The 13,251-nt window shown below is 32.8% G+C and overlaps 1 protein-coding gene across 1 annotated transcript in view; it reads left to right on the plus strand.

Annotated features, from left to right (window-relative positions):
* Nucleotides 1–13,251, plus strand: part of LOC107441105 (acetoacetyl-CoA synthetase) — a 56,608-nt gene that overhangs the window by 5,302 nt on the left and 38,055 nt on the right. Inside the window, exons 4-9 of the mRNA XM_016054257.4 lie at nt 1,466–1,583; nt 3,852–3,962; nt 7,054–7,151; nt 8,576–8,687; nt 9,642–9,723; nt 11,827–11,980. Of these exons, the coding sequence (XP_015909743.2) occupies nt 1,466–1,583; nt 3,852–3,962; nt 7,054–7,151; nt 8,576–8,687; nt 9,642–9,723; nt 11,827–11,980 (675 nt within the window). The remainder of the gene's footprint in view (nt 1–1,465; nt 1,584–3,851; nt 3,963–7,053; nt 7,152–8,575; nt 8,688–9,641; nt 9,724–11,826; nt 11,981–13,251) is intronic.

The raw sequence follows: 13,251 nt of genomic DNA on the forward strand, positions 1-13,251 counted from the left end.
TTTGAAAATTAAAAATAATTAAATAAATAACAACAATTTTGCAAAAACATTAAAGAACATAAGAATATTATTCTATAAAATTTTAGGTAACTTTGAATTTTCGATTTCCTAGAAATGTACTTTTAAATCATTACTTTTTTTGTTTAGTACTTGTACTATTTACTCGTTACTTTTTAAAATAAGAACTTTTTACTTTTTACTCGTTACTTTTTTTAAAAATACTTGTAATTTTACTCGTTACTTTTTAAAAGAAACGTTGCCATATATGATCGTGACTTATGAACCGATACCTGTTATTATCGTAACAGGTGACTAGGGGTCATCCATAAAGTTTGATAATTTACTTATCATAGCTGTGGAAATTTAACAGGTCCTACAACCACTGAAATGCAACAAATTTCTACCCAGCCGATATCATAGCTCTATATCCGTGTTTGACTTCTCGAATCATAGTGATGAGCAAGAACGTTTCCTGATATTATTTCTAAAATATGAAGTATATTTCATGTATGACATTGGGCTAGTGTTCGGGAGAACGGGAGTTCGAATCCCGCCAGTCGAATCCCTGTGTATTGAATTGTGACTGGCGCACGTTATATCAGTCGGGGGAACAGAGTCTTCCAGGTTACCATAACAAATCAATACAGGGTTCCCATGATTTGGTTGATTTGATTTGTTCATTTACGTCGCACTAGAGCTGCACAATGGGCTATTGGCGACGGTCTGGGAAACATCCCTGAGGATGATCCGAAGACACTCCATCACAATTTTGATCCTCTGCAGAGAGGATGGCACCTCCGCTTCGGTAGCCCAGCGACCTGCACACGAAGACGAGCACTTTACGGTAGAACAGTTTAACGAGGACCAATACCGCACACCCTCGGTCCCTACGCAGACTGATCCAAGTGGTCACCCACCCGCACACTGACCGCAGTCAGTGATGCTTGACTTCGGTGATCTGCGGGAAACCGTGTCTTAACGATCAGTCCACTGCGGGACTCCAATGATTTGGAGAAATTGATTTGTATCTATATTGATAAAAATATATAGTATGAGTAGTAAAAACACCTCATTTCTTGTTCACTGTTAAATCGTGATAGATGCGAATATTTTATTTTCATTGAATAAAAGGGGAAAAAAGATAAATGTTCTTACTACCAGTATTTTATTTTTTTCAAAAATTAGTGCTCCTGCGTCGAACGCTGGTTCTTATTCGATACACTCAAGAAAGAATTAGCAATCTTTATCTATCTATGTTATCTTTATCTACATATATTAGCTTATTATCTAAGTCTTTCCATTTCTTAGTACTTTTTACGTCACATTATGACAGGGCATTAATGAGTTTATAAGTTCAATAAAATATTCCTTACTCTACAAAAATTTAAAGGATTTCAACAAGTTAAAGGCGTTTAGATCTCAAAGGGGTAAGAATATTTCATTGTCGAATTTCTTTAACGTTTAGGTTTTTGCGAAAAATGGGCCTGGATTTCTGGATAATATTTGGTTTGAAGGAGCTACAATGAATTATGCTGAAAATCTCCTGAAATTCAGAGATGATAGAATAGCCATTAACTATGTTGGTATGAAAGTCATTTTATTTTAATATTTTTACAATTTATTAGTTATGAATGAAGATTCTTTTTATGTTTCGATTTGTTTAACTATACCGTTTATAAATATACATTCAGATACAAAAAAAAGATAAATGAATGCATAAAATGGTGATAAATATACTATATACATTAATTACTCTCACAGGATTGTGTTATAAATATATGCTAGTATGAATTATTCTTGTTTATCTGTTCGTGAACGTGTTCTTTCAGTTGAATGAATTATTTTTGTTAGAAATAGAGAGAGAAATAGATACTAGTCTACTCTCTGTTTTTCAAAATGCTTTATCTGGTAAAAAAAAAAGTATATACTTCTTAAAAGTACATCCTCCTGTTTGTTTGTTAAATAAATTTTTAAAAAAATGCGTTAAAACTTCACTACAACTTTTTAACTTTTTGCAGAACAGTAAGATCACTATACGCAAATAAAAAAAAAATTAAGAAACGAAAAAATAAAACCAAAAAAAAAAAATTTAACTAATTTTATATTTTAATGCGTTTTTTGAAAAAGTCAGTAGGATAACTATTGAATAATTTAAAACATTAATTTGTACTAATAGTAACTTTATCATCACATAATTTCTTTTTCTGAATAAGCATTTTATTTCTTTAAAATATTTCTTTTTAGCGACTAATATGAAAATGATACTAACAATTTATAATCACTACAAAACTCCATACTCATAGAAGCGATTTATATGAAATTAAATAATGGGACACAAACCGACGAAATTAACCTAAACCTCAGTGGCACGAAAGCCCAAAAAGGGCCAAGTCCTGCTCTGCCAACCAGGTTTCGTGACATTGGGCTCTGGGGTGCAAAAGCAAATGTTACAGTTGGGTGGTCAACCTAACGTGGAACCTTCAGTGTTTAGTCCCCAAACATGCGTAGATGAACTGAACCAACTGAAGGGATGAAAGACCGAGTCAAACTTGTAGGGTTCGAATATAACCCCGGACTTTAGGCACGGGAACGCGAAGCACTACCATTCAGCCAGAGGGGCTCAACTAATTAGAATTTTAAAGAACTTGATTGTGTAACTAAATTTTTACGTATTTCAAGAATTTTCCTTTAAAAAAACACACATACATTTCACCAAAAAATTTTATATTTCATTAATTTATTTACTTATTTTTGAAATGTGATATGGATTCAAAATACATGATATATTTGAGCGAAAATATCGATTATCTAAATAAAGTTGCATATAGTGTGCTCCGTAACCATCACAGCACCTCTAATATATAAATTTCTTGACATAAAGGAAATAAAAATTACTCCTATGTGGTGTCCCAAATTAATATTTCAAATAAGAGATATGGAATCTAATTACACTATATTTGCTACCCACTCTGAATTTACAACGTTTGCTCATTAATGTCTTATGAATTCCTTATTCTCGAAACTTTTGATTCTGCGTCCTTTTTTAGGTGTGGTTGGAAATAGAAAATCCGTCATGTTTTCTCGGCTGAACCCAGCTGTTTTTCTGGTTACACTAATTTTGTTACCCACTCTGATTTTGCAACGTTTGTTCATTAATGTCTTATGAATTCCTTATTCTCGAAACTTTTGATTCTGCGTCCTTTTTTAGGTGTGGTTGGAAATAGAAAATCCGTCATGTTTTCTCGGCTGTACCCAGCTGTTTTTCTGGTTACACTAATTTTGTTACCCACTCTGATTTTGCAACGTTTGTTCATTAATGTCTTATGAATTCCTTATTCTCGAAACTTTTGATTCTGCGTCCTTTTTTAGGTGTGGTTGGAAATAGAAAATCCGTCATGTTTTCTCGGCTGAACCCAGCTGTTTTTCTGGTTACACTAATTTTGTTACCCACTCTGATTTTGCAACGTTTGTTCATTAATGTCTTATGAATTCCTTATTCTCGAAACTTTTGATTCTGCGTCCTTTTTTAGGTGTGGTTGGAAATAGAAAATCCGTCATGTTTTCTCAGCTGTACCCAGCTGTTTTTCTGGTTACACTAATTTTGTTACCCACTCTGATTTTGCAACGTTTGTTCATTAATGTCTTATGAATTCCTTATTCTCGAAACTTTTGATTCTGCGTCCTTTTTTAGGTGTGGTTGGAAATAGAAAATCCGTCATGTTTTCTCGGCTGTACCCAGCTGTTTTTCTGGTTACACTAATTTTGTTACCCACTCTGATTTTGCAACGTTTGTTCATTAATGTCTTATGAATTCCTTATTCTCGAAACATTTGATTCTGTATCTTTTTCAGATACGGATGGAAATAAGGAATCAATCACTTTTTCTGAGCTGTATAAACAGGTAAGTCTATATGCAGCAGCTTTTAAGAAGAATGGACTAAAGAAAGGAGACAGAGTAGCCAGTAAGTTGCTTTTTATATTTACATTGATCAAAATCCATAGCCAAGAATATCGTGCATGATAAAAAAAATGCTTAAAGGCAAAGTATTTTACTTTATAATCGTCGTTGAACAGCCGTCCCAATTTTGAATTTACAGCTACAAGCCCGTAGCCTTCTAATTTTGAATCCTATCCAGAAAACAATTGAACTCCTAGATCAAGTATTGGGATAAACTTATAGGACCTTCGTAGAGGACAGTTTGATGGAACTAATCAGCATTTGCATTACATGGAGAGGAAAACCACGAAAACTTCCCATCACCAGCCCGGTGGAAAGGGACTCTACCCCATTATCCGTCTACCACTGAGGATATTTTATATCAGCACTGTGGTTGGCGCCAGGTGGGTTCGGAATTCGTACTGACCAGCCATCGCTGGGACTTGAACCCGGGTCACCTCATTGGAAGGCAAGAGCTCTATTCCCTGAGCCACCACTGCTCAAAATGCTTTTTTCTAATTTTCAATTCAATAAATATTAATCAAGGTTCATAATATTTTCTGAATAGTTTTAAATTTATGCAATTAGTTATAAAGAAAGGCCTAAAATCGAGAAATGAAAAATTACAGTTATGTGTGTCCCTAACTTTTTGCGGATCACCTATGCTGACTAAACTATTGCATACATCATACATTGATGCATCATACAATGCATTGCATACATTGATGCTGATTTCTATTTTAAGAATTTTAAGTCCGAATCAGCCTACAAAATGTATATTTATCTAGAAAAATATGTTGTGTCTTTTATAGAAATTAAATAATAAACTTGTATCCTAAGTGATCCCTTCAAACCATTACGGTACAATTGATTACGTGTTATTAAAAATTCTTCACACTGCTTTTTATTTTTTACACCATTTAAACAGCATGTGGCAGAATTAATTTTTTTTTCTAAATTATTTAACACTTTAACAGCTAAGAACCGTTTAATAAAATTTTGCATTGATTTCTGTTTTACTTGAACAACATTGATTTCATTTTAAATTTCCCCCCTATTGTGTAATAGATTTTTAAAACATCTCTTAAGTGCCATTAAATGCGTTACAGAATGGATTTCTTGACGATTGTAATGACATGCATTATGAAATAAAAATATAGATGAGTTGGAGAGAGTAATTTAAACTGTTTAGTCAAAATAAAGTAATCCGTTTCTTTCTTCTTGTATAAACCAACTACATATGCCCTGCTTGTAAACAGCGCTGAATGTCGAATACAGCTTTCATTTTACTGATTATAAGTCAATTATTATGTTTTTGGAAGATTTTTGTGAAACAATAAAGGTTTTTTATCTAAAATCAGGGCTGCCAACTTTTTACACATCGTGGGAAAATTTCTTTTAGTGGTAGGAACGTTTATATTTTAATGTATGATTCTTTGTTTAAATTTATTTTAAAGCTTTCATACATTCTTTCATTTATTTTAAAGCCTTCACCACTACATGTGAATGATTCAAAAATTCAGATAAAATATCACTTTGTTTCCGTTCCCATGGGGTGAGGCTTTTAAATTGTTAGATATACTAACCGAAGTGCCCAAAATTTTAGCTTTAGAGTGCATACTATTCTCTAAAATATTTTGCAAAAGGTTTAGTAATTGCCATCTCTGTCTAATGTATACGATAAGATAATTGTCAGTGACTGAAACTTAACTTAGGTTTTATATTTTTTCTTCGTGATCTTGTTATATACTGTGATAAGTTTAAGTTCAATGTTACATCTAAATCGCAATAAGTAAGATGACTTAATAAGTACCTGACTTAATGTGTTTCAAAATACTTGTAAATTATTAACTAATTGTGTAATTTTTGATATCAACAATTATTCGAGAACACCAAAAGCATTCAAGCAGTTGTTAGGAATGAACACCAATAAAAATAAAGTCATAAACATGCCATGTACAGAGAAAATAGTAATTAATATTTAGAAATCGGAGAATATAAATTTAAAGTCGTAGACAGCTTTACTTATTCTCTGAAATCAACAACTGAAATGATGTTACAACAAAATTTAAAAGGATAAGGACTGCCAATAGATACCTTAATGAAATAGACAAAATTAAAGGTAATTTAAGGAAAAACAAAGATTTTGCTCTATAAAAGTTTTGCAAGATCAATTTTAACAAATGCAGAATTTGGAGTATGATTTATGCTTATGTATATGTGCTTGAGAGAACGAGCTTGAGAAATTTGCTCGGTGGTTAAAAAAAACCTTTTGTGGTTAAAAAAAACCTTTGACTTAGATTTAATTTAAAGCTATACCACTCGTATAAAGAATAAGATATTATTAATTTAATTAAATTACGAAGAATAAAAAACGCAGAGCACGTAATCAGAATACGTGAAGATCACATGATCAAAGAAATCTTTCATGTAATGACAATAAACCTTCGGAGAAAAGGCAGACCAAATTTGGGACGATTAGATGGCTTGGAAAAAGATTACGGATAAAAAACTTGTCAACAATTGCAATTAGAAAACAAGCCTAGAAAAAACTTCTTGAGAAAGCCAAGACCCACCCATGGCTGTTGAGTCAATGAAGAAGAAGATTAACTAATCATAAACTATTTTTAGGATCGGGATAGCCTGGTTGGTAGGACATTGGGCCCAAGTCCAAGAGTTCGTGGGTTCGATCCCGAAGACTCCCCGTGTAAATAGTGACTGGTATACGTTAAATTTGTCGGATCACGAAGTCCTCCATGTTCCCATAACAAATCAATGCCTCTGAGGGTACTGAATTGGAGATTGATCGTTCTCTTGTTCAGATCAAAATTACGATAATGGATGAATGGATGTATGAATGGGTCCGCCCTATAAACGAGCTGTGACATGTGTGCAGCTGAAGTCGTATTCTTGCACATAAATGGAACCACTGAAAAACAAGAAATGACTCTCTGCCTTAAATTCGCTTGGCTTCAGCAAGCAGGCTTGCTGATATCGGCAAGTGGTATTAGGAACAACAAAACTATTTTCATGTTTCTTTAACTTGTTGAATTAAAAATGAACTACATATTCAATTTGTTGGTATTAAGTAGGATAATTTTAGCTATTTCTACCAGGCTACATGTCGAACAGAAAAGAATCTGTGATCGCTATGTTGGCTGCTGTTAGTATTGGAGCTATATGGGGAGGAGCTCATCCGTTATACGGTGCTAAAGTGAGTACTAATTTTATTTCTCATATTGTTTCTATTGGGTCGTATGCAATAGATACGAAAGCACGATACGTACTAGTAATTATTATGGGACATTATTATAAAGCATATTTAGGGCTGCCAACTTCTGCGCTTCTTTTCTAGATGCTTTATAAAGTGGTATATAATTAAAAATAAAAGTTTTCAGAATTTCTGGTAATTTTGTCGACTTTTTAAGAGCCTTACCTCATGACATCTGATGCAAAATAGCATTTCATATGAGTTTTTGAATCCTTTGAGTGCAATGGTGTGGAAAATAACATTAAACAAAATTTATGAAACAACGAACCACGTATGAAAACGTAAACTTACAACCACTAGAAAAAAATTTCTCTAAAAGCGTAGCAAAAATTACAGCCTTGCACAGTTTTAACCTTTACTCGAAAGAGTTTACTATCGTAAAGCTGCCAACTTTTGACGCTTTTTGTACAAATGTATTTCCAGTCGCAGGTTTAGGGTTTAATAACTAATTTTTTTTTATTCCTTTAAACTTATTTTCCACACCACTACCAGGGACGTCAACTACTAAGTTTTTAGTCTAATATTTTATGGAGGGGCTGTCAATTAAAATTTAAAGCTTACACTATTTTATGTAATTTTACCAACACTTATAAAGCCTCTTGATGGAACTCTTGGATATAGGCTTTCGAACCAAGAACAAGTAGTGATGAGGAAAGCAACTTTGAATCAAATTTATAAAAGGAAGAATAATACATTAAATATTCATATGAGCTTAAATGAATATTTATGCTCATATGAAATTAGCTACCACTAGAAAAAAAAATTTCAAAAAAGCATGGAAAGTTGGGCAGGCCAGTATTGCATGTAAATGATTTAAAAGTTCATATGCAACGTGTTGAGACATTTAAAATATTGGCGAAATTACCAAAAATTCTGAAAGCTTTGATTTTAAATGGCTACCTTTTTATAAAATATTTTGCAAAAAGCGTGGTAGTTGACAGGCCTGCTATCGTAAATTAAAATTTTAAGCTCATTTTTACTCGATAAATTTAGCGCCGTCATGTAGCATCCTGTATATTTAGTTTTTTATTTATTTTTATAATTTATTTATTTTTCTCTTTTCCCCAAAAATTGTTTACCAGCCTAAAACAGAATCTTACATTTATTTTTATTGGAGAGATTCAGCATTTTCATGTACCATCCCGCATGTTCACTTACATTCTGCGCATGGTCTGTGGAAAACTTAAAATTTTTTTTAATAACTGTGTTGCGTAGATAAGATAAATATATGCAAAGTATTAATTAATGGTATTGGATTAGACGTTAGTAAATTTTCTAATAATTAACTAACAACAAAATTAATTTGGGGGCTATTTTAATTGCTTATTTTTAACGAATATTTGATAGTATTAAGATTTCTCTTTCAGGCAGCTTCAAAAATCATGGAAAGAATGCAACCTAAATTTCTCATAGCTGTTGATAGATTTCCATGGGACGAGGAACACTATATACTTAATTATTTACCAGCCATTGCAAAAGGTAAAATTGTTTTAGATAGATTATTTTTATATCTATATATATATTTCTCTTACACGGCGACAAAAAAAAGCCTCATTACAACTTCCCGAATGGCAACGCCAGAAAATGGACCAATGATTGCCGCTTAAAATGTCACACGCCAAATCTAGCTGAGGTGGCTCAACATATAGCTCGTTTAAAAACGGAAACTGAAATAACCAGAGAGAGCATTCTCTGATCTCTTCCGAAATTCATCCTATCAGCTGCGGCAATCTCAGACTATTAAGGTAGGCAGAAGTGAGTAGTCTTTGTCGATAGATTTCTATTTTAGTATTTTGTCGAAAGCGCTTTTTTTCACGAATTTATATATTACGAATTTGACGATTTTTGATTTATATCACGAATTTATTTGTTTTTTATATTGAAAAATGAGTCTCAGTCGTGCTGTTACGCTTTTGAAGCATTATCAAAAGAAGCGTGCTCGAAGATTGGAAGAGAGCATTGATGACAGCTATGAAAGACGTAGTGGTGAAGGAATGCGTAGACGACGTGCTGTCATTCAAGATTTAACTGTTGATTTCAAATTTATTTTAATGACTTAGTATTTACTAAAAAGATGTAATTTTTTTTTTAAAAAAAAAGTTGTTATGTGGATTTGGATGATTGTTTTGAATTGTTGGAATTTTGTGCAATTGCAATGTACCTAAGTTAGTAGCGAGCGAAGCAAACCATATAAGATTGCGCAGTAATTTTCGGGGGTTGGCGAGCGTTAGCGCAGCCCACTAGTTTGCTTTATTACCACCGGCAGTATGATCAATGCGAAAAAGAGATTCTTATTTTTTCTTTCAAATAATGAATTAATTTTTGGGCCTTATAGACTTCCCTCTTATAAAAGGTTCAATTTTTTTTTTCACTCAAGTATAAATTTCTCATACAACAAGCCTCTTTTAAACTAATCTGTGAAAATGTATTTAGGTATTCAATCATTGGAGAAAGTAATCATTGTTCCTACTAAACCAGAGACTTTGGAAAAGGACTTGACCTTTATTCAAAACAGGTGAAATATAAGTTATAAACAAATTTTGCATTATCGGGGATGCCAACTGCTACGCTTTCTGCAAAAGTTCTATTAAATTGGTAGCGAATTACATAGCAAAACTTATAGAATAAGGATAATTACGCCTACTTTTTAAAAGTCAACACGAGATGTCTGCTTTACATTATAAGTTACATTTCATATGATGTTGGCGGATTTTTGATAGGAAATGATGGAAAAATTAATTAAAAATAATGAACTAAAAATAACTTAAATTTCGTTACTATTAGAAAATATTTTTTTTTTACAAAACGAAGCAAGTTGGCATCTCTGCATTATATCAAAGCATGGTTGTTTAATTTTCGTAAAATATAAGGTATTGATAGCAAAGACATTTCATTACTTCGTCTATTTAAAAAAAAATTTAACCCTTTAATGGGCCCTTTATTTCTAGTAAAGGTAAATTAAAGTATTTTTGGAATTGAAATTGTTTTAAGAACAGTAATTGATGTAAAAAAAAAAAAAAACTCATTTAGTTAATAAAAATGCCATTTTTTTGGTGGTAAATATATTTAACATGACCTATTAGGAACTTACTGACTTTTATTTTTCTTTATTTATAAAATAAATTCCTTAAATGCTACAAACTTCAAAAGGAATTATGTATTTTATAACTTTTATACGTTTTTTAAAAGTGACAAATGGCTACCAATTTTATTCAAACTCACTTCAAGAAAGCTGAAGTTATTGAAAAATGGAAACCTAAATTAAAAGTGGTAAAACGTGGTGGTAAATATACTTACCACGGCCTTCAAAAGGGTTAAACTAGCAGTGACTGCAATTATTATTAAACTATCAAAATATATAATATCTATGGTGAAAGATCAGAAAATTTATATAGCTATTAATGAAATGAAATATTGATAGTAAACGATAATCTACTCTCTATAAGAAAAAGTAAAAAGTAAAATGTTTTTATTACCACTGGTTGGTATTTATCAAGAATTATTCGAGTTATGTTAAGCTGTTTTATTTCAAAACCTTATTATCGTTACTATTCCCATAAAATGATTTTGGTTTTAAGCACAGTATTTTTCTTTATGTACCAAAATCAGCTTTTTGTAGAAGAGTTTTCCCGGTTAGTGTCATAAAACAGAATTTAGTTATTATTAAAAAAAAAGCAGCTTTTCCTTCAGCTCATGTACTTTAATTTTTTACACTAGATTTTCCTCGCTAATCACCATAACCTAAGAAACATTTAGCATAAGCAAAAATGTTAGAAGCTATAAAAATATTACTTGATAATTAAGTGCTTAGACTAGGTCTACCGGAAAATTATGTCATTTTATACAAGGAAGGTGACTTTATAAAAACAAGCATTTACTCTTAAATATATAGATCAGACGCTATACACATTTTCTTTTGCACCATATATGCTGTGTCTCTTTAATCTACAAAACTTACCATTAGTGTTAAAGGGTAAATACCCCACCGCCTTATTTTAAAGAAGAACCTTTTGCATTACTTTAAAATTACTGTAGAAGGAGGAAGTTATTTTCACTATCAGAACTTTCCGGTTGACCTAATAGGTCCAGTATAGTCAAAATCAAATTAAAAGAACTCGGTATCGTTTCAATAAAATAGGCAGAGCCGGGATGGCTCAGGGGATAGAGTATTCGCCTTCCAGCTATGACTGGTTGATATACGAATTCCGCAATCGGGTCACACCGATCACAGTGCTGACGTAAAAATATCCTCAGTGGTAGAGGGATCGTGGGTTAGAGTCCCATTGCCATCAGGTTCGCTTTGCGAGGTTTCGGTGTTTTCCCTGTCCATCTAACGCAAATACGGGTCAGTTCCATCAAAAAGTCCCCCACAAGGACAAATTTCTCCCAATATTTTTTTCAGGATTTCCCTTGTATTCTGTATTGGGTTCAAAATTACAAGGCTACGGAGTTGAACTTTAGTAGTCGTAAACTCAAAATTGGGTAGGCTATTCAACGGCTGTTATAAAACAAAATAGGCGTGTTTAAACCAATTTTATTGAAACGGTGGCTTGAATTTCTAAAATATAATTTGTCATCTAGTATGAGTTGAAAATGTATTTAAGGAATGTCTTCACAGTTGTCTTTTAGATGAATTTTTGATGACCGGAAAATCCCTGGAAGGTCACATTCCCGATGTTGAATTTGAACAAGTATCCGCCAACCATCCAGTTTTCATTTGTTTCACATCTGGGACAACAGGTACTCCCAAAGGTGTCCTTCATTCTGGAAAGGTAATTAAAGCTTTATAGAAAAACAACTTTAATGTCTTACCTTTCAAGAGGTTGAAGCTTTATCTTGGGTTCATACGCACCTGAATGTGATTATAATATTACTATATAATTTTTTTAATATTATTATGTTTAAAGCTACCAGAATATTATTTTTTCTCTAAGTTAATATATATAGATCCAAATGTTATGGAAAAAGAGCCGTAAGGCCTCAGACGCCCAGTTCCACTACAACGAACGGACAGGAAGTTCATCAAAAGATTAAGCATTTTTGAACATGAAATCCTCAGGCGCATCACGTGGCCACCCTGGTTTGTAAGAAACGATACTCTCTATAATGACCCCAAAATAGATAAAATAGATCAATATCTATATAAACTAAATTCATTCTTTTTCAAAGGTGCGAAAGATTGCTTAACCTGTGACTTCAATGAGATTCTAGACCCGGACATTATTCCTACTAATGCAAAATATAGTCCGGTAACCGCCTTCTTTAGTAGTGATGGTGTTCTTTAGAAACATTACAATCCAAGTATAGGTTAAATGAACAAATTCTTTTCTGTCAAACTATGCACTCTGCTCCTGCGAATCCCTGTTACCGGGAGGTGAGGGAGTGTATACGGTGCCATCCTCTACTTGTAAATAATTGTATCGATTTTTTCCCTTTTATTTAACCTTGTTATTTTTCACATCCCTTATTATGCGATTACTATCCCTATGTAATTTTATATTCATCCCAGACATCGTTCTTATACGAAACTTATCCTTAAATTCACCTTATTGAGACTTCGCTTTAGCTACTTATCCGCCCCTCCTTTCCTATCCTTAAATAAATTTTATCTTAGATGAAGAAGTAAATATATCCAAGGGATTAGATACTCTGCTCTAAACTGTATCAGTCAGCCAGGATATGAAATTCCGAGCACATATAATTTACAGCTCTTTTTATTTCCGTTTATTTTTACCTGTTCAAGCAAAGTGCTTGAATCTCTTAATAGCATCCACAACGACTGCTAACCATAAAGAAGGCCTACAAGGAAAAAAATACTTCATGATGGATGGGATAGGGTCCAGCTCAAATGACGAGACAAGACGGATATGAAGTTTTAATTCGATAGTACAAAATTTCAGTTTCTTTGTAACATAATTGATTCCAATTGCGAATACTTTACAGGTGCGTACGAACCCTGTTATCACATTGGTATGACCAAATAAGGCTTAACCCCTTCGAGACAGGCGAGTCATACAAACATTCTCAGGGTGGCTGCAATCAC

This window comes from Parasteatoda tepidariorum, chromosome 4 (genome assembly GCF_982258835.1).
Source record: "Parasteatoda tepidariorum strain Cologne lab strain chromosome 4, Ptep-v5.0, whole genome shotgun sequence".
Lineage (NCBI taxonomy): Eukaryota > Metazoa > Arthropoda > Arachnida > Araneae > Theridiidae > Parasteatoda > Parasteatoda tepidariorum.